Genomic DNA, 21,614 nt, shown 5'->3' on the forward strand with positions numbered 1-21,614 from the left:
TCCTTATTTATCAAGATTATACATATGATTCATAAAAAAAGTAGTAATATAAATCTGGTTCGTTTATAAAAAAATAAAAAATAAAGAATTTGTTCGGCTACCATTTGCTCATCCATGTGTTGATTGTGTAATGATAACAAAGAAAAACCCTGTTGATTGTACATAATAGAAGCATGGGTTCAAAGTTCAAACACACCATTTGCGTAACTTTTTTGGCAAAATTATATTTTTGATTTCTTTATTTAATTTTAATTTTAGTTTTTTTTTAAATTATTCACATATTTTATCCTCTTTTGTTACAAAAAAATGTTGACCTCATGTATCATGACACATGACAGAAACATCGTCTAATAAGAAGGTAATGATACATGACAATCAACATTTATTTAGTTAATGTCTAAATTTGGATTCGAGGATCAAGATTAAGTGATAAGATAAAAAAAGGATAAAATGTGTAAATAATTATTAAAGAAGACCAAAATTGAAATTAAAAACAATTAGGGAAACTAAATTTATAATTTTGCCTTTTTTTTATTGAGATGCACTCTATTTTATTTTAAAAGTTATGGCCTTATTGTGTTAAAAAAAATTGCTTCTCCAACGTATACAGAATACGAAGACTGTTCTAGTTATCGTGAAAGACATATCTAACATAATACTTGTTCATATTCAAAATATAATGCTTTTTCTGAATTAAGTTAAAATTGTTTGATTGTACTATTTTAGTAAAGTTTCATGATTCAAAATATCATTTCTTATTTGACTCCTTTGGGTAATCACTGTGCTATATTGAATTAAAAACAGATTTGATTTTAGATTAATCCTTGACCGCCACCATTATATAGATATTAAAATCATGAATTAATTATCAATAACTACATATATTAGTATTTTACTAAATTTCAAGGAATTGATAAAGTAGAGCAAGGCATAATGTTATATCTGAAAAGCACAGTTTCAAATTCTAACCAGCTATCTCCTTAGAATAAGCTAAATGTAAATATATTTATAATCTTTTTTCTTTCTTGGAGTATAAAGATTTTCTGTCTTGAATTTGGTGTGATTCTCTCCTCCTAATTTTTTGAGTGATAAAATGAATCCTAGTATTTTATAAAATATATAAAAAAAAATATTTGTATTTATGACAACTTTGACCACAATTAATTCCAAATCACAAACCGCTTTAGCAGTAGTAGTACAGAACCGATTTTTAAAGGCTCCTATTTTTCTTTTCTTTCTTTCGAACCTGCTCAATGGCCAATTAATAGCCTCATTGATTTCCCCCCTTGTTGAAAAAATAAATATAAATATAAATTCTAAATCCATCCTCTTCTACTGTCTCCCTCTCTTTCTAAATCTTAACAAAACGCCAACACCATAACCAAAACGCACACTCACACAGAGAGAAAACTCTTTCTCCTTCTTCTGTAGTTGTTTTCTTCTCTTCCAGATCTTCGGCGCAGAAGAACCTCCTGAAATTCGATCGCTTCATTCATTCACGTTTTGCTTTCTTCAGATTTTCGTCAATATTAGAGATTCTACGTTCGCACGATTATGAAGATGATGCTATAGCAGCAGCAGTAGAATTCGTTATTGCAAAAGAAGAAGAAAATGGACGATAGAGGTAGCTCATTCGTTGCTGTTAGGAGAATTCCTCAAGGAGAAACCTGCCATCCAAATTCTGGTAATTTTCCAATTAGTTTTCTCCTTTTTTTGTTGCTTTCTTTCGTGCTTTTCGCGACTCTTCTCTCTCACTCTCTTTCGCAAAGTTTGTTTTTTTTTTCTTTCCTTTTTTTTACGCAATAGTTGTTGTACTTGTACCACCACTTCTTACTTTTCTCTCTTTCTCTCTCTTTACCTTCATAAAAAAAATGAAAAACATATTATTATTATTCTTAAATTGAATATCATATGCATGGAGTCATGGACCGAAATCGAGATCGAACCGTTTTGTAATAGGCCGCTTCATAAACCCGAGTTGCGTGATGTTTGCTGCTATTCTTAATTGCATTGGTTGGTGAAATCATTTTCTTCAATTATTATTATTATCAAATCATTTTTTGTATAATTTTCACATATGCAAATTCAATCTCTCTTTCTCTTTATTAATAGTTATTATGGGAGATGTTACTTTGTTTTGTTTTTGTGGCATTTAAGTTTTTATCACTGTGGTGGCTGTTCCCGTAGATCTAGCGTTCATGAAATTCGGTTTTGTTCGTATCGTCATATCTTGGAAAATGCGATTCACGTGTTGTGTTTGAAGCTGGTAGTACCGATAGATAGCTATATAATTCAGAATAAAGTAGAACAGAGGTCTCCTATGATTAAGCGTTGCTGCGTTGGCTCTTTATTTTTTAATTATTATTTTTAATTGAATGTGTGTAATGTGTTTCTTTGTTTGAGGGATTGTGTGGCATGTGGGTCCACGTCCAGGTATAGGCCTGGTTTGTGGATTGAGCTGCTGGGAACACAGAAACTACTTGTAAAATGTTAAGGATGCATTTTGGTAATTAGCTTAATTAAGTGCTTATTGAATTAGGTTTTGTTTGGATAAACTTTTCAATAAGCACTTGTAAGAGAAGAAAATATGAAAGTAAAATGAATTGAGATTCTCCTATAATCAACTTATACACTTAATTTTCGTAGAAATTCTATCATATAGCTTCTTCAAAAGTGATGTGCATAAGATGATTTAAGCTTGTAGAAGTTCAGTTCATTTTACCTCCATAATTTCTTTTCTTCTCCTAAAAGTACTTATAGAGAAGTTTATCTAACCAGATCCTAACTGTTGATCCTATAAGCACTTATGTATAGGTTTTCTATAATTGAAGAGGAAATAAAGTTAAACTGTTTTTTAAGTTATGGAGAAGTTTATCTAAATAAGGCCCAAGTGTTTATTATATAAACACTTATTCATTACCTGTTTCTGTAATTGAAGAGGAAGTGGAGTTAAGCTGTCTTGATATGTGTTATCTTGGAGAACTTATTGAATATATCAGAAATGTTTTTCATAAACTCTTTCAAACACTTATATATGTGCTTGTGTCCTAATGTAAGCTTAAATAGGTTGTAAATAAGCTCTTCCGAAAGCACCCTAAACATTGGTTGGCAGATTGTGTCTTTTGCCTGGGAATGGAAATTTGTATACAACCCATAAGGGACTGCACTCTGGGGAGTCGGAGTGGGTGGGCGGCTTTTACATAATTTAGTGTTATTTTATATTCAAGGCTTTCCAGTTATGTTTAGGAGGATTTGAGTGCAATGAATTGTAAATTATGCAAGCTGTTACAAAAAAAATATAATGCTGCCACTTTCTGTGTTGTTTGAAACACTGCCTGCGGGTCCATTAACTTAGGATGAAAAATGTAGCATAAAATAAAATTTATTGGGTAGAATCTTCATTGATAGCAATTTTGTTTTGTTACAGCAGAGGTTGTGGCAGGGTCAGCTGCATGGCTAGGTCGAGGTCTGTCTTGTGTCTGTGTACAAAGAAGAGATAGTGATGTTTCTAACACTTTCGATTTAACCCTAGCCCAGGTAATATTTTTGTAATCACTAAAGCAGCACTTTGTTTCTGTTCTAGTATCTCAGTTGATTATGCTTTAGGCATCTTTCTGCAAAAACTAAAATAAAAAGGTATGAAATTATGAAAATTTAAATTAGAGTAATGATGCTTCAATGTTTTACTACAATAAGCATCTTCTAAAGTGTATGCAATATAAACATGCACTTTAGATTTGTATTGAATGATCTGTCTTCTTACCAAATAACAAACCTAGTGTTAAATTCTGATTATATGGGTTTTATTCTTGTTTATTATCCATATCTTGTGTATGGTTTTGGAGTGCCAAAAAATCTATTTGTTAGAGGGAGTCTTGATTACCAAGTACTAATAGCTAATCAGTTGTTGTGTTTAGTTTAAGCTCCCTCTAACATATGAAATTGTGGAACAGTTTCTACATATTTTTTCTTCTGTTAAATATTGTAGTTTATAGTTATACCGCACAAATTCTCATGGTGTTTAATTTTCATTTCTTAGGAGGAATGCTTGCAGAGGATACAGAGACGTATAGATGTTCCATATGATAGTTCTATAATTGAGCACCAGGTATATTTGCCATTGATATTTTTCAAGACTGTGTAAGCAATGTGACAACCATTATGATGCACACCTTCAACCTATGTACTCATAGCTTTATGTGCTGTCACTGGCTTATTACTCTAAGTGCAATCTTCAATGTCTTAAGACTGTAATTACATACATATTTAGGATGCCCTTAGGGCTTTGTGGAATGCTGCGTTTCCTGAAGAAGAACTTCATGGCTTGATATCTGAGCAATGGAAGGAAATGGGCTGGCAAGGAAAAGATCCATCAACAGATTTTAGGTAGATATTGTCCTCATATTTTTTTGGCCGCCAAATCTAGAGCTCATTCCAGCTAATGTTGTTAATTCCCACTATATATTTGGCAGGGGTGGTGGTTTTATATCATTGGAGAATTTTCTCTTCTTTGCTAGGAATTTCCCGGTATGATTTCTTTATTGGTTTGTTCACTCTTATCTGATTTTGTAACGAATATATTACTTATGTTAAGTTTAGAATGGAAAGCCTTTTGTCATGAGTGACAGCTCATCCTAACAGCCAGAGAAAGTAACAAGGAAATTTTACTTGTATTTCTTCCAAAAGAAGAGGCCTTTTAGTTTCTAATACTGAAAAGAACTTATGTAGATATAGTGTTATTGTGGGGTATTGATTTTTGGAGAATGAGTATTTCTCTCTCACAGTAATGATTTCAGATGAAGTTTGAATGGTGATGTAGGAAATAAAGTCTTCTCAATAATTTAGTAACATGTTTATGCAGATTTGAATAAATTTCTAGTGCTTGAACATTCTCCATGATAGAAGAATTGTGACCATATTAGTATATTCTCTTGCTTTCTTTAAGAGAAGGGTCTAGCAAGTGAGATTGCATTTTAAACGAGAATGGTGTTTAAATTAATTGATTTGTTTTTTTTTCTCCAATGGCCTCCTAAATTGCACCTACTTTACCAATGTCTCTAAAATATGATGTCATGCAAGTCAGTGGTAAACTTTACTCCATTCACACTGAGCCCGCAGGATCAAATGTGGTCTTCCTTGCTTACTTTTACTCTTTTGATGCTGATATGTATACTTCTTTTTTCATTCTAATTAACAGTTGTCTATTTTGTTTCTCTTAGGTTTTTATGTTTATCTGACATTGTAATCTTTCAGGGCTCATATAGATTCTTTTTTGGGTAGAAAAAGTATGATTGTTATTATTATTATTATTATTATTATTATTATCAGGTAGGAAGTATAAATTACAGGAGAGAATATGGTATTCTCCAAAGGAAAAAAAAAGCTGAAACAATGATAAAAAAAGCTCCTCAAAAGACAAAAACAGGAGAGGAAGCTAGCTGCCACAAAACACTCATAGAAGACTCCCCAAATAAGTCTGCAAAAAAGGAAATAAAGCTAAAGTAACTCTGAAACAACTCTCCCTTAGTCTTCATCAGAAAGACAAATTTGAAGATTCCAAAAGAAAACATATTTAATCCTCCTGATTTCTTTAGGCCTTCCATAATTTACCATTGTAGTAACCTTAAAGTTGTTTTTGTACCTTTTTCTCATTGAGACCATTTGTTACCCTATTTGTTTGTCTTTGACTCTTCGTTAATCGAGTGTTTTTTTAATCCCCGAGAGCTACTAGAGCTTTTCTGCCAGCCTTAAATCTAATCAGTTGTTGCTATTCGTGTATCTTTATTGTATCCTTTTATTTTTGCAGAAATCCTTCCAGGTTCTTTTACGCAAGCAGGAAGGAGATCGATCAGTGTGGGAATACCCATTTGCAGTTGCTGGTGTTAACATCACATACATGCTGATACAAATGCTTGATCTTGAAGCAGGTTTGTTACTTCTCCTGTTGTTATCCTGTCTAAAATGAAGAATTGGGTTGCTGTGTGTATGTATGGTCAATTTTCTTTCTGTATTGTGTCATGTCAATTTCATAGAGCACCCATGAGGAATATACTTAAAATTTAAGGAGTCCTTTCAATTTTTATACGTTGACATTTTACTTTTGCATAAATCAGTATAACAAAGGTCGCCTGCTATCATCATCTGAATAGTGATGGTGCCATATTGTGATACATTGAATCAGTACGTGGATCAGTAACAATTATCTAATAATGATATGCTTTGCCTTTACAGTCAAGCCACGCAATCTGGTTGGAGCAACTTTTCTAAAATTTCTTGCAGGTAGCCTACACTCACCCTTTTTAATCCACTATTTTGCTTTTCTCGAATATGGAAGGGGGATCAATCAGGGGGGGTCTGAACTTTAGTCAAAATGAAAAAGGGTTTATTTAGAATGTTATAGCTTTTACTTGCAAGTTGCAGGCCCAATTTTATCTAAGGTTGCAGTTTTAAGTAACTAAACCCGTTCATGCTTGTCTGACAGAAAATGGGTCAGCTTTTGATCTTCTCTATTGCATAACTTTCAAGCTAATGGATCATCAATGGCTTACTATGCGTGCCTCATACATGGATTTTAATGTAAGTATTCTATAACCTCAGCTTGCTGTAGAAATATAAGTTTATGGTGTAGAAGTTTGTTAAGGAGGAGAGGAAGGGAAAGAATATGGATGGAAGTTATATTGGAACTGAAGAGTAGTTTGAAAATTTTATGTGAAAAGGAAATGCTCTGCTTGAGAACTTTATTGGGTAAAAATAATCTGTTTGTTTAAATAAAAAATTTGTCATGGAGGTGTACCCGATGCTGTTTCTTGGCGGTTGACCTTTACTTTGTAGCTTTAGATTGCCAGTGACTACCCTGCTAACATACCCATTACTTCTATTCTGACAGGCAGTGATGAAAGAAACACGACGTCAGCTAGAGAAAGAGCTTCTCATTGAAGACATAGCCCGGCTTGAAGATTTACCCTCATACAAATTACTTTCCCGATAATACCAGTCCCAAAAACCTGTCACTCCTATTTTTCGCCAAGAGGCTTTTGTATATGATGTGATGTGATGCTCCTCCTATCATAATTTTCACTCCTGTCAATTCAGCATTTTTAGTAACATTTCAGCAAGAATGAGCTATAACATGTAAAACTGATGTGAGCTTTAAGCCTTATACTTGATGTCACAAGGTTTGAGATGGATGCAGCAGTTAAGCTTTTAGTCTAGTTGAAAGATGATTTTGTTGGCCTGACATGCTGCCAGGAGGCTGAAATGTAAATTTGCTTGGTATTGGGTATTAATGATTTGTGGTTTGCCACTTTACCAATATATTTCCTTGTGGTGTTATAACTGGCAATTGCAGCTTGCAGTAATGTCTTTCAGATTGCATCTTCTTGATCTAGTTTGATAGACTGCATATGTTTGCAGATGAACTTGCCTATAAGAGTAATTGTGATATCTATCCGGAGTTGATAAAGATTGTATTCCTGATAGTAACACGTTTCGTTTTATCATATCTTGAATGTTTTATGCAACCAGGCTGAATTTCTTGAATTCTGCATGACTGAAGCGTCTGTTGAGAATTTAAATTTTGGATGATAATCAATTCGTTTCGATTAAAGTTACAGTAACCAATATATTTTTTTGGATACCCTAACTTAGTTATTTAAAGAAATTGAAAAGATATAAATTTACATTGAAAACTACTTTTCATATAAACAAAAATGACAAGGCCCTTGTTTATGGACATTTATTTCCGGCACTTCTATTATTACATCATGCACCTTCCATTATATTCCAAAAAGTTCATTCTAAAATGCAAATAGGTTTTTCATAATGCAATTAGAGATGCAAGATACAATAGTGAAAGTGTTGGACAAATGACAGCTCTATCAATTGTCAATAATGAAATTGTAATTAAGGATTAAAATATAGAATTTTTATCAAAAATGCTTAGTTTGCGAATCAAAATCTTAACCCTATTAATTATTACTGAAACTAAGAATCATGAACTGAGGAAAATATGTCGTATTTACTTTTTATTGTTAAGAAATTTAAATATATTAAATTTGAATAACAAAGACATAGTAATAATATCATATAGAAAGAAAACAACTTTTTTTAAAGAAATAAAATTTAATTTGATCATTCTTGTGCAATATAGATGCACACGAAGGTTATAATTATGTGACCTTTTATGGTGATCATAGTGATAGGACAGCCTAAAAAGATTATTTAAGAAGTCACCAACTAGACTCAAGAATGATAAGAGACAAACTAATATTTCTTTTGATTTCATTCATTGTACTACTCCCACTTTTCTTTACCTCTGTAATTGAGTGTGCACAATTGATTGCATAGATATTATGTTTCAAACCCTTTCCACTTCCTTTACTTTTTACCTAACAAGGGCGGCGAGTGGCGACAAATGTGTATTATTGCCACACTTCAAATTAAGACATGTTCTTATGAAATGTAAGGACATAGGCATTAAACTCATTTTTAATTGTTAATCATATAGCAAGTGTTTACACGTTCTACAACCAACAAATGTTTTGGAAAGCGTATCTTTCATTCTCTCTCTTTTTATGCCATGTAAATTTTACTGTTTTGAAGGTTATGCCATAAGCTATTTGTGATTAGTTAATAGTAGCGAATAGCTGGCAAAAACACTAAATAGGATCCCTTTTAGATATTTATTATCAAATAGGGTCCCGTTTGCAATTATTTATCTTAGGGGTCTGTTTTTCTATTGCAAAGTGTCCCCCCGACAGGCGCTTTCCTGCACAGCGCGACACGTGGCGCCACAAGACAGGAGGCGTAGCGCACGAGGGCGCCCTGGGTAGTGCCCCTGACACGGGCGCGTATGCTAGCGTCCAGGGGTCTGGCGCCTTGGCTAGCGCCCCTGTTGCAGGCGCGACTGCTAGCGCAGGGCAGCCAGACGCCTGCCCCACCCCCCCCCCCCCCCCACACCCCTCCCCCCAGTTTCTTCTTCTCACACCCCCCAACCTCTTCCCACACCCCTCAGTCTCTTCTTCTCACACACCCCCAGCCTCTTCCCACACCCCCACCCCAAAAACATTATTTTTTATACACTCTAAATTGTATATTTTTTAATTTATTTATTATTAGTTTATAAAAAAATTTAATTTTTTTCATTTTTATTATTAGTATTATTTGTTATTTTTTTATATTCCCACACCCCCACCGCAAAATTTCAATAACATTATTTTTTATACACTCCAAATTGTATATTTTTTAATTTGTTTATCAAAAATTTAATTTTTTTTCATTTTTATTATTAGTATTATTTGTTATTTTTTTATATTCCCACACCCCACCCCAAAATTTCAATAAGATTATTTTTTATACACTCTAAATTGTATATTTTTTAATTTGTTTATTATTTGTTTATCAAAAATTATATATTTTTTTTCATTTTTATTATTAGTATTATTTGTTATTTTTTTATATTTTATTGTTCTCTCTTTTTGAAGTATATATAAGTACATTTTCAATAAAAATACATTTTCACCTAAAATACATTTTGAAATCCTAAAATGTTTTAAAATGCTTTTTGATTTGGCCATTAAATTACGTTAGAGATCACTTTTGTTTTATGTGTCATTGACATTATCGTTATTTATTTTTATTTATTTTAAAAGCATTGCACAATAAGATTGAAAAGTTAAAGTGGCAATAATATAAAATTAACATGAAAAAAAAACCATACAAAGTACATGACAATATGAAACACATGGAAAAAAATAATACAAAGTACATGAAAATGTTAAACCATGCGGAAAAAATGTAAACTCATTATTAATCAATCATCACTATGTCTGTGATGCCGCGACGAAGTCCCACATGGCCGGTCCCAATTTCTAGCTGCCCTATCAGGATTTCTTCTTCTACGATTCGCCCTTTCATCCACTTGGCCGGTCCCACATGGCCTGTCCCAATTTCTAGCTGCCCTTTCATCCTCGGCAGAGAAATCATGACGTAAATCGACCCCTAATAAGTCTTCCATGTCGGGTATATCTCCAGGTATATTCCACGGACTAGCAAGTGGGGCATTTGGGGTTGATAGTTGACCACTTTGGGTAAATGAAGGAGTTCCCGTTGAAGGAGGAGAGTACCCAAATATGCCTGCAAAACTATACCCTGGTTGAAAATCATGTGGATATGAATACATCGGCGGCATCTGAGACGGTTCTTGGGTGAATGCCGGAGGTGTGTAATACATTCCATGTTGTCGTTCTGGCATCGGAGGCAAACTATACGTTGCTGCATCAACAGTTTCCCGATGTCGCGCTAAGCCTCGAGTCTCCATACTTTGCTGTAGTATATTAAACTGTTGATGTTCAAATTGTGGCTGAGAAGGGGGAGCATCTTCATGTGCCTCAAGTATCCTATCCTCTTTGTCAGACAAAAGAGTGATCTTCTCGATACATGACAGTAAATCGTCAAAAGTACAAACCCTTCTCGCAACAGGCGACACCATAAAATATAGTGTTTCGACGATTTCACCCTGCATAGAAAATAAATGAATAGTTATTAAAATAATCTTCAATAAGCGAACATTCTTTTCTAAATTATAATGAACAATGTATACCAATAGTCCTCTTCTTGCATGTTTTGGGTCAACATAAACTTTTGTTTTACGCCTGTACCACCTCATATATTCAGAGTTCAGACTAAGGGTCCCTGTTTGTGGCAGCGTTTGCTCTACTCTCCTTTCATAGCGACTATTCTATTCATTAAGCGCGGGTTGCATTAGTCGCATCCAATTTTTTCCTTCCTTTCCCTTTAATGTAAGTCATGTATGTTGTTGGGTTGCATTACTGGGCCCGACCCGAAAATAGGTTGCTACATTCCAAATTGTCTCATGACTCTATTCAGCTGGTGCCATTCCACTTTTTGAAAACAAATAAGTGGTATGATACATGTCTATAATACAGACCCAAAAAAACAAATTTGACTCAAATTCATTTCCACATTTGGGGTGGGGGGTGTGGGAAGAAGCTGGGGGTGTGAGAAGGAGAGACTGAGGGGTGTGGGAAGAGGTTGGGGGGGGGGGGGGGGGGGGTGAGAAGAAGAGACTAAGGGTGTTGGGGGAGGCGCCTGGCAGCCCTGCGCTTGTAGTTGCGCCTGCAGTGCAGACACGCCCGCGTCAGGGGCGCTACCCAGGGCGCCCTCGTGCACTGCGCCTCTTGTCTTGCGGTGTGCCTCTTATCTTGCGGTGCCACGTGTCGCACTGTGCAGGGAAGCTCTGCGCCTCCTGTCTTGTGGTGCCACATGTCGCGCTATGCAGGAAAGCACCTGTCGGGAGGGGGGTGGCACTTTGCAATAAAAAAATAAACCCCAAGATAAATAATTGTAAAAGAGACCCTATTTGATGTTTTTGCCACGAATAGCTAGTATTGAATATATTTTAGTTGAGATTAACTATCGGTTTAATTTTTTGGGTAGTCCCAGGAAAATCATTTTTAATGAAACGCTAGATTTGAAAAAGAAATGTGTTGTCACGGAGTATAATTTTAAACCAATAATTTGACAATTCTACAGCATTGCAATACCAGTTTTAAAAACTGTCATTTTCCAATTAATAAGTAATAACTGCAACTCAGGTGAGATAATAAGATAAAGCAAAACCCTTTTAGGATTTAAAGTGCATGCAAAAAGCTTAATTAAGCATTTATTGCAAAGCATACCAATCTTTATTTTAATTAGCTGTACCAAAAAAATTATCAAGTTAAAAGTAAGTTGTAAGAATAAGTAATTTATAAAACTCCAAATCAACTTATTTTTTGTTACAGCTCCAAATAAAGTTTGAATTAGCTTATATTCCATGCACCTTTTTTTATTGTTAAATAGATAATCGACAAGACAATAGAAGCAAATATGTATCAATAATTGACAATTTATCTATAGAGATGAGGATGGAATATTATAATGTAATTGCATCTGCATCCTCAAAAATGGCTCATAGGAAAAAACATTAACAATCAACAAGGTAAAAGCAAAACTGGTCTGGGATTTAATTTATCAAACTGTGACATAAATAGAGCCTGAAATGCAAGCCAAGGTACCAAACTCTTAAACAAAAAAGTCCAACAACGGACAGAAACAGAAAACATGTAGATAATCTGGATCAACCTAAGGCAATTTCAAGATCAACTTGAGGCATATGATTTACTCATAGATCCAAGAGTGTTGGGAGCTTTGCCAGTTAGCAGGGCCCTCAGGGAACCACAATGCAATTTCCTTGTTAGCACTTTCAACTGCATCACTTCCATGGATAACATTCCTACACAAAGACAAGTTCATAAAACAAAATTCAAAGTTCCCTTCAAATTAATCAATAGAATTGTAAATAATAAGTATCTAGATCCACACTAAGAGCAATGTTGATAAACATTGACTAAAACAACAATTTTGATTTTCATGAATACAAGATACAGAACATGGATTTGTTGGATTCCACTCCCTTGATTATGATGTACTCAACAGTGTTATCATCTTGCTTAATTGATGATGTCATGAACATATTGCAATATTCGCAGAATTGGTTGAGCACAACACTCTTTTCTCTAAAACACAGAACGTTGGAAACCAATGTTGTAAATAAGAAAAAAATTCGGGAGAAATTGAAAATCAAACAACAAAAATGAAAACCTAACATCCACCAAACTAGATTAGAAACATGAACAACAATGAAAACAGATTCATATTCATGTGTTAAAACAAAAGATTTGAAAACGTAAACTTGCTTGAACGATGATGAAAACAAGTCTATACCTTCCAATGTCAATGGCAAAGTCACCACGGATAGTTCCAGGCTCAGATTGAGCTGGGTTTGTGGCTCCGATAATCTTTCGGCCAGTTGTAACAACATTCTTGCCCTCCCAGATCATGGCAACAACAGGGCCAGAGATAATGTAATCCACCAAACCACTAAAGAAAGGCTTGGCAGACAAATCAGCATAGTGCTTCTCAGCAAAAGGACGGTCCACAGTAACAAGTTTCAAACCTGAAACCAAATCACACCATACAATCATCAATAACAACTTCACAAAGCATAACTTGTTGTCGCATCAAAATTTGAGGTTGATAATCAAGTATTACAGAAGACTTCAATTTTCAAACATCATACAAAGAATTCATCGTGCATTTGACGTCTAGGCAAAATATAGAAATCTAATCGGAACCTAGGTGTTTTCTGATACCCAGAAACGAAATCTAAACTTAGCCAGATGCTCTCATAACAAAAATTCAGTATACTATTAAGTATTTAAGCAATTATTACCTTTCAAGTAGAAACCTTTCTTCTCAAATCTGCTAATGATCTCGCCAATCTGAAAAAGAACCACTTTTCAGTCAAATATTACTAAACTTCGAATCACATGCATAACCTTAAATTCAAAACATAAAATCAAAGTATCGACCCATTTACAGAAAATCCATAAATCGCAAATCCATCTTCTGAAAACTCAATTTCCCAAAACACCAAAAACTCACCAAAACATTCATGGACCCATTTTCTGAAAATCCAAAAATAGAAAACACGTCCTTTCAAAACACAAAATTTCAGAATAAACAATCATAAAAAAGGAAAAAGAAACCAAAAACACCACCCCATTTAAAATTTCTTGGGAATTCCCAGAAATAGGCACAAGATACCGAGAAATATCACGAAATTCATGTAAAAATCCCAATTTTCCATAGACCCAGATGAATTATATCGAGAAACAGGTAACAAAATAGAGAGTTGTAAAGAAAGGGGACGCACAAGGCCTCTTTGGACGCCATCAGGCTTGATCATGATGAAGGTTTGCTCAGCCATGTCTCTTTTGATGTTTTTTAGTTCAGTGTGTGTTTGTGAGTGAGAGAGCGTAAGGAATACGGTAGAACAAGTGTGAGAGAAAAGGGTATTTATATACGGATGCTGATGAAGGACTCTCCAACCCTAACCCTAATTTCCTGAACGAATATTCTGCTTTTGGCATTGGGAATCATTTGCTTTTCACTATACTTTTTTTCCCTCTAATAGTAACGTATTTCCTATATTTTGTATTTTTCTTATTTTTATTCTAATACCTAGAGTCCTAGACAATATATTCTGATTTTGTCTTTCTTTATAATGAAATATTTTTAATATTTTCTTCTTATACCTACATATTCTAATTCTAATTCTCTCTTTAATTTTGTTTATACTCTCTCTTTAGTGTACAAAATAATAAGGCTAAAAGATGGTGTTTGATTTAAGTGTTTTTTGTTTTTATTTTTAAAGTAAACATAAAATAAGAATAAATATGCATTAAAAACATATTTTCTGAAAATATATTTTAAAAAATAGGCCCAAAAATAAAAAATAATAAATAATTAATGTTTTTAACCTTTTTTGAAAAAGTGAAAACATGATAACACGTGGAATAATTTCTTTTCAATACATGTTTTCTAAATCTTAAAAATTTTTAAATGAAAAAAAAAAAGCACTCAAATTAAATGTCACCTTATATCTGTTTGTCTCTATTAATTTAGTTTTTAATATTCAATTTGTTTGTAATTATAATATTTCTTTCAAAATTACCCTTAAGTAATTAAGTATCGAGAGAAACCGAGGGAACTTCTAAGGGGTGGAGGAAGCTCATAGCCTCCAAACTTTTTGGAATTTTTTAATATTATAAGAGTAACTTTAGTGTCAGATCTTGAACAAAGATCTTGAGTTCAAAATCTTATCTTGTGTGGATCTTGCAATAAAGGTGTAGTAGAGATCTCCAAGGGTGCAGAATGAATTCTTGTACAAGACTCCTGAATATATATGCACAAGCTTAAAAAAAACCACTTAAAAACAATCAATTGCAACCTGTAAGAAGAAAAAAAATGGAAGAACGAAAAAAAAACCAATAGAAGAGTAAAAAAAAGACTTACCTAGAGGCCGCGGAGAGGAAGGGAGGCCGCGAAGGGGCAGAAGGAAGAAAGGGGAGGGGGAGGGGCAGAAGGAGGAAGAGGGGGGAGGGAGGTCGTGGAAAGAGAAGGAAGAAGAAGGAGGAAGGGCGGAAGGAGAAGGAAGAAGGGGAAAAGGGAGGAGGAGGGGCGGAAGGAGAAGGAAGAAGGAGGGGAAGGGGAGGAAGAAAGAAGAAGAGGTAGGAGAAAAAATTGAAAAAAAAAAGAAGAAGAAAGGCACAGTGAAGGAGAAAGTGGACGTTGGGGGAAGGAGAAAGGCATAGTGAAAGTGGTCATTGTGTACATAGTGATCGTTACTGTGTACACAGTGATCGTTACTGTGTACATAGTAACGTTCAAAAAATTGGATGAAGGAAGCACAAACGATTGAAGAAAAAAATAGATGCACAGTATAATAGTCGAAAAAAATTGTACATTATAAATTGGCTCAAACAGTAATAATTGTACACCCAATTATCATTCTCATTTTTCATTTGTCAACCTCTATTTTCCAAATTTAAGCTTAGTTAATTTTTTTTTCCAAATGGATCCAAATCAATTTGATTGACAAAGTTATATAAATTTTTTACAAAATTATAGCATGTCTCCTTCGACCCAAAATTCACAAAATCGTCCTCCTTTTTCCCCCCTCCTTTTTTTACCACCACCACCACCAAATTATTTTATGTCAAACACTCAAATCCCTTCTACCGTTAATTCTCAAAATTCGCAAACATTTCCTTCAATCCTAGCAAATAGTCCTACAATGGTTTCAAATGATGACGTTGGTTCACAATTTCTATAATTTTTTACCTAAATTGTGCTAGATGAGATCGTCGTTGAGGAAATATGAGGGTCTTTGACAAAAAGGAAGCCTCGAGTCGCCTTTGCAATTCAAGAAGATACACATCTCATTAGTTCATGGCTTAACATCTCAACCGATCCAATTGTAGGTGTTGGTCAAGGAAAAAAAGCGTTTTGGTTGAGAGTCACAAAAAATTACAACAAATTGCGAGGTGAACTCCGCAAAAGAGCAGTTAATCAATTGAAATCACCATGGCAAAAAATTAATGTAGTTGTGCAAAAATTCAAAGGTCATTACAAGCAAGTGGTATCATTGAAGAAAAGTGGTTGCACGGATAATGATGTTATGCTTAATGCATATGTCATTTGGAAGGAAGACGAAGGAGTCGATTTTGGTTTGGAACAAGTGTTTGTCCCTCAACAAGTGTATCGATTCGCACAAGTAATATATAAAATAGTAAGACCGAGTATCGTATCAACAGGGAATTTGTTTCACCTAGACTATGTGTATTCAGTATGTAAACACTTTTAAAGCTGGAAATAAAATAAATATTGAATGGTGGATTAAGTTATGCACTATTGAACTACTTAGACAATATTAAAATACTCAAAGCTAAAAACTATGACAATTATCAAGATAAACACGTTGGGGAGTTCCTACTGAAATATCTTTTGCCGTATAAAAGGTTTTTCTCTATTTAACGCTATCCTAGTGTTCTTACACTGAGAAAATACTCAGACCATGATTCCTCACATGAATGAACCTAGCTCTCTTAACTTTTGTTCTTGATTCCTCAACAAACTCGCTCTAACAGAGTTGCACTATGCATACAGTGTAAAATATACTAGATCACTGCACTCCATTCCTAGACATATAGATTTCTAGCTTGCTCTACCAAGTTCTAAGGTTTTGAAGCATTTTCCAATACTAAAAAGCCTAACTACACATACAAATGGGTGATCAAGTCACAAGCATGTAAAATAAGCATAGATAGAAGCAAAGAACATCAGAAAATAATATTAAATAGATAGTAAGAGTATTACATCAAGAGTCTCAGTAGTTACTCCCCAACAAAGAGACTCTAGCTTTCCATTACAAATAAAGCTTCAAAATACAAAGAAAGAAACTATTTTTGGTGAAAGAAAATGGAAGAAGATGATGGAGAATGTCTTCTCCAGCCTCTCAACCCTAAATCTCTCTGTTTTTCACGAAGCTAGGCTTTCCTTGTTGCCCTTGACCGGTTCTCCTCTTGAGTTCTGCCAACCTTAGTGTTTTAAAGGCTCATGGACTTCTCAGCTTCCGAAGGCTCGCTCAACGAGCATGTCTTGCTGAGCGAGAGTAAGTGAAAATTTGCTAAGCAAGCTTAGGTGCACTAAGCGCGAGAAGAGATAGCGTCCTCGCTGGACGGGCTAGTTGGGCACTAGGCGCACAGATCTACGACTTATCCTCTTCTAGGGTTTCCCATCCGCTAAGCAAGCTGGATGCCTCGCTGAGCCAAATTGCCTTGCTAAGCATGTCATCAGCAGCTTTTACCTTCTCTTCTTTGGTCTGCGAACTGAGTTGGATTCAAAATTAGGTCATAAAAATGGAGTTTCTACTCTATAAAATCACATCATAAAAAAATATGTACAATTTCTACAAAAAGAACCATAAATTGGAGGCACATTGCTATTTCCTTGCAAATCTTCAATACCAAACTAACTCATGGATAGCAACTAACAACATGCTTGGCGACTTTTGAAAGATCAACTGAAATGGTTAGAGCAGTTTACTGAAAATTGCTCTAAAAGGATGAATATTTCCGCATCTGGGCATATTCATCATCATCTAATCCAGAAACACCAGTCAAAGATGCTGAAGGTGACACACCGTCTCTAATTGTCCGTCCAATGGGTCAAAATGCAGCCAAAAGGAAGAGCAAAGGAAAAGGAGTAGGAACATCTACCAATCCTGTCGACCTGACTGGTGTGAAGGAAACAATGAGGGAAAGAAATGTTCTAGTATTAATTTGTTAGATAGTTTTAATTTGTTGTAATCGTCTTTTAATTTGTATTTTTAGGAATCATGTTTGACTTATTTTTTTTGTAATCGTATTTTAATTTGTTCAATTTTTTTATTTGTGAAACTAGCCGTTACAAAACGAGTCATTATGAAACTATCCATTGTACAATTTTTTATTTGTTCAATTTTTTTTCTCATTCATTGTTGTACGCGTCCTTCAAACAATATTATTTTTTCACTTGTTTATGCAATCAATCGTTCATATACAATGGGTCAAAATAATGACTTTGACAAATTTTGAAAACAAATTGTTTATGAAACACTTGACGACGATAATGATGAAGAAATCATGAACTACTTATGTGTGATGCAACAACAAGAAGGCAACAAAAGTCAACACAAAAGACCTAGAAAAGTCATTAATTGTAATCGTGAAGATGGGCATCTAAGATTGATGAATGACTACTTCTCAGAAAATTCGATATACACAGAGACTCAATATCGACGTAGGTTCCAAGTGCGATGACAATTGTTCATTTGAATTGTCAATGCTCTTAGTAATCACAATGAGTATTTCCAAATGAGATCTGATGTTGTTGGTAGAATGGGTCTCTCACCATTGCAAAAGTGCATTGTAGCTATTTGTATATTGGCATACGAATCACTTGCTGATTGTATGGATGAGTACGTTAGAATTGGTGAATGCACTACAACTCAATGCTTACAAAAATTTGTAAGGGGTGCCAATGAGATATTTGGACAAGAGTATTTGAGAAAACCCAAGAATAATGACATCAATTACCTACTACAAATTGGAGATGCACGAGGGTTTCTAGATATGTTAGGTTCTATTAATTGCATGCATTGGGAGTGGAAAAATTATCTAGTTGCATGGCAGGGCCAATATTGTAGAGGTGATCATTGTAAACCCACAATAATACTTGAAGTCATTGCTTCACAAGACTTCTGAATTTGGCATGCATTTTTGGAGTTGCAGGTTCAACAATGACATTAATGTGTTAAACCAGTCACCTATATTTAATGACGTTTTACAAGGTTGAGCTCCTTCAATATAATTTACAATTAATGGAACTTCATATAATATGGGGTACTATCTTGTAGATAATATTTATCCTGATTGGGCCATATTTGTGAAGACCATACCAAAGCCACAAGGTCCTAGAAGAAAATTATTTGCAAAATGTCAAGAAGCAGCGAGAAAGGATGTGGAACGAGCAATTGGTGTGCTCAAATCTCGATTCGCAATTATATGTGATCCATTGCATGCCTAGAACATAGATACAATGAAGGATAAATATCGGCATGCATTATATTACATAACATGATTGTCGAAGACGAACAAGATACGTTCAATGATAATGTCGATATTGATTATGATCACATAGAAAATGACATTTCAAATGTTGAAGTATCTCGTGGTACTCCTCCTAACTTTGTTACATACTTGCAAACAAGAAGCGTTATGCATACAAGAAGAATTCATCAAACAACTTCAAGCAGACTTAGTGGAGCATATTTAGGAACATTACAGTCACACCACTAATGTAATTTGAACAATAATGAAATTTGATTTTTCTTTGACGGGTAAATAGTCACTTTTGTCCATCAATGTGTAATTCGCTGATAAATGCGCTCCTGAAAGATGAAAATACAAAATTTAGTCCCTGAAAATATAAAAAGTGCAATAAATATATCCGACCGTTAACTTCCGTCTGTCACCGTTAATAAAATAACTTACGTGGCATGGAAGGATAAATTTGTCACTGAAATGATTGTTAACGTGGATTGCCAGCATAGGGGCATATTTGTCATAATATTTTTTTTTTTACTTTTCGTCTTCCCACTTCGCTAACAAATGCATCCCTGAAAGATGAAAATAAAAATTTAGTCCGTGAAAGTATAAAGAGTGTGATAAACATATCCGGACGTTAATAATAGATTGTAACTTATTATTATTATTATTATTATTATTATTATTATTATTATGTGTTTGTAATTTACTGCTCCTATTCGTTTAGTACTTATGTAATATATTTTTTAAATTTCCTTTTAATATATATATTATTTTGATTTCCTTGTCAAACCTTAATATTTGCTGTTAAAAAAACTTTATCTTATATCTTATAATTTTATTAAATTTCTACTAAATTTCTCACTTTTAATCTTTAAAATTATTCCATATCCTAATTCCAACATAAGTACCCTTGTATTTAGATTGAAAATAATATGTCGAGAGTTTTGAGTAGAAAAAAACACAACCAGCTATGAGACCAAATTTATTTATTTATTTATTTTAAAAAAGAATATAATCAACTATTTTTTTTAAAAAGTCTCACAAAATTTAAACTAGATAAAGCTAAAGTGGAATTACAAGTTTTTTTCCTTAATCAATAAAATGTATATATATACCTAAAATATGAAAAAATTTCTTGGATAAACCTTATGTGCATCCACTAAATACAACACTTATTATACATAATACGAATGAAATGAAAACAGTTACTAACAAATAAAGAACCCAAATAAATTTAAATAAAAAATATGATAATGCTCAAACTAATACAAATGTTAACTTCTAAACAAAAAAAAAACTAATACATATGTTTATTCTTTGCGTTTGGGACGTAGAGTTGTATCTCTTACTGATTTAGGGACTGCAACAACCTTGTATTCCATTTGACATAATAAAGATTAATAACTAATCGAAGAAAAAAAAATTCAAGAAATAAAAGGTTTTCATTTTTTTAAATGGTAACTCAATATTTTTATATCATAAAACTAAAAAAATTTATTTTATTTTGGAAAATAAGTAGTTATATTGATTAATTAAAAAAAACTAATTAAAAATTTGATGGATGGATAAATAGATAGATAATCAAAGTATAAGAGTTCAAATCTTAAGTTTTATTTTACTATTTTTTTAATCCCTTTTTCCCTAACTTCTCTCGTATACAATTCATTATTAATGTACGGATATATTTGTCACCTTTTTTATACCTTATGGGACTAAATTTTGCATTTTCATCTTTCAGGGATACATTTGTCAGTGAAGTGAGAAGGCGAAAAGTCAAAAAAAATATTATGACAAATATGTCCATATGCTAGCAATCCACGTTGGCAATCATTTCAGTGACAAATTTGTCATTCCGTGCCACGTAGACTATTTAATTAATGGTGATTGATGGAAGTTAACGGCCGAATATATTTGTTGCACTTTTTACACTTTCATAGACTAAATTGTGTATTTTTCTCTTTCAGGGATACATTTGTATTACACATTGAGTGATAAAAATGACTATTTACCCTTCTTTGACATTAATGTTTTCAATTTTTTATTATCTAATTTATGTATTTTTCATTTCTTTAACATTTAGTCAAAAATAAAAATTAAATTTATGCTCATTTTCCTATTTTATAATATTTATAATTTTTTCTTCAATATTGTATTAAAATTAATTATTTAATTATTTATATTCAATCTAATAAATAATTAAATAAAATATTTAAAAATGAGTTCATATGGGACTTACAAAAAATATGATTCCAAAATGAAATCTAGCACTAATCCTATGTAACACCATGAAATCTACCAAAAAGTGGTATAAAATCTCAATTTAAAATCTAATAGTAAAGTAGTTCTCTAAGAGTTCTTATATATAGTAGGAGGCAGGCTAGCGTGGGAGATCTTATTAGGTATCTCACAATGGGAAAGAATTTTGAACCTTAAATATAATAATTTATAATTGTAAGGTTGAGATTTTTCTTCTTAATTTTGAGGTGCCTTTTAGGTACCTCAAAATTCTTTTGGCTGCAGACTAGTGAGTTTCTGCGGGATTGGCCATGAATCTGCTGA

General features: G+C 33.5%; 3 protein-coding genes across 7 annotated transcripts; 1 reads left to right on the forward strand and 2 right to left on the reverse strand.

The window, feature by feature from the left end:
• Positions 1–1,178: 1,178 nt before the first annotated feature.
• LOC100789319 (ELMO domain-containing protein B) lies at positions 1,179–7,314 on the forward strand. Of its 5 annotated transcripts, none has more exons than XM_006576650.4 (9): positions 1,179–1,684; positions 3,431–3,537; positions 4,040–4,108; positions 4,271–4,386; positions 4,473–4,527; positions 5,807–5,927; positions 6,232–6,279; positions 6,482–6,576; positions 6,887–7,314. In XM_006576650.4, the coding sequence occupies exons 1-9, from the start codon at positions 1,612–1,614 to the stop codon at positions 6,986–6,988; spliced, it is 786 nt and encodes a 261-aa protein (XP_006576713.1). In that variant the 5' UTR covers positions 1,179–1,611; the 3' UTR covers positions 6,989–7,314. The 5 variants fall into 5 exon arrangements, with proteins under 5 accessions (XP_006576713.1, XP_040869928.1, XP_003521062.1 ...); XM_041013994.1 differs by having other exon boundaries at positions 1,219–1,684; positions 3,428–3,537; positions 6,891–7,094; XM_003521014.5 differs by having other exon boundaries at positions 1,229–1,684; positions 3,428–3,537.
• Positions 7,315–9,783: 2,469 nt separating this feature from the next.
• LOC102669566 (uncharacterized) lies at positions 9,784–11,049 on the reverse strand. The gene is made up of 2 exons (XM_006577571.4): positions 10,601–11,049; positions 9,784–10,516 (listed from the first exon to the last, which is right to left on the reverse strand). Exons 1-2 carry the CDS (start codon positions 10,664–10,666, stop codon positions 9,812–9,814), a joined length of 771 nt encoding a protein of 256 aa, XP_006577634.2. The 5' UTR covers positions 10,667–11,049; the 3' UTR covers positions 9,784–9,811.
• An 865-nt stretch (positions 11,050–11,914) lies between these two features.
• Positions 11,915–13,891, reverse strand: LOC547870 (nucleoside diphosphate kinase). Its single transcript, NM_001248469.2, has 4 exons — positions 13,778–13,891; positions 13,295–13,343; positions 12,787–13,018; positions 11,915–12,295 (listed from the first exon to the last, which is right to left on the reverse strand). Exons 1-4 carry the CDS (start codon positions 13,829–13,831, stop codon positions 12,181–12,183), a joined length of 450 nt encoding a protein of 149 aa, NP_001235398.2. The 5' UTR covers positions 13,832–13,891; the 3' UTR covers positions 11,915–12,180.
• Between the last annotated feature and the right edge of the window lie 7,723 nt (positions 13,892–21,614).

The sequence above is a fragment of the Glycine max genome, chromosome 3 (genome assembly GCF_000004515.6).
Source record: "Glycine max cultivar Williams 82 chromosome 3, Glycine_max_v4.0, whole genome shotgun sequence".
Lineage (NCBI taxonomy): Eukaryota > Viridiplantae > Streptophyta > Magnoliopsida > Fabales > Fabaceae > Glycine > Glycine max.

Excerpts from the sequence above, each read along its gene's own strand:
- LOC547870 (NM_001248469.2), bottom strand. The coding sequence starts at position 13,831 with ATGGCTGAGCAAACCTTCATCATGATCAAGCCTGATGGCGTCCAAAGA. Across the intron at positions 13,019-13,294 it reads GAAAGGTTTCTACTTGAAAG|GTTTGAAACTTGTTACTGTG; the intron begins GTAATAATTGCT and ends ATTTGGTTTCAG. Across the intron at positions 12,296-12,786 it reads TTTGCCATTGACATTGGAAG|GAATGTTATCCATGGAAGTG; the intron begins GTATAGACTTGT and ends GTCTTTGTGTAG.
- LOC100789319 (XM_003521014.5), top strand. The coding sequence starts at position 1,612 with ATGGACGATAGAGGTAGCTCATTCGTTGCTGTTAGGAGAATTCCTCAA. Across the intron at positions 3,538-4,039 it reads TCGATTTAACCCTAGCCCAG|GAGGAATGCTTGCAGAGGAT; the intron begins GTAATATTTTTG and ends TTCATTTCTTAG. Across the intron at positions 4,387-4,472 it reads GATCCATCAACAGATTTTAG|GGGTGGTGGTTTTATATCAT; the intron begins GTAGATATTGTC and ends TATATTTGGCAG.
- LOC102669566 (XM_006577571.4), bottom strand. The coding sequence starts at position 10,666 with ATGAGGTGGTACAGGCGTAAAACAAAAGTTTATGTTGACCCAAAACAT. Across the intron at positions 10,517-10,600 it reads ATGCAAGAAGAGGACTATTG|GGTGAAATCGTCGAAACACT; the intron begins GTATACATTGTT and ends TTTTCTATGCAG.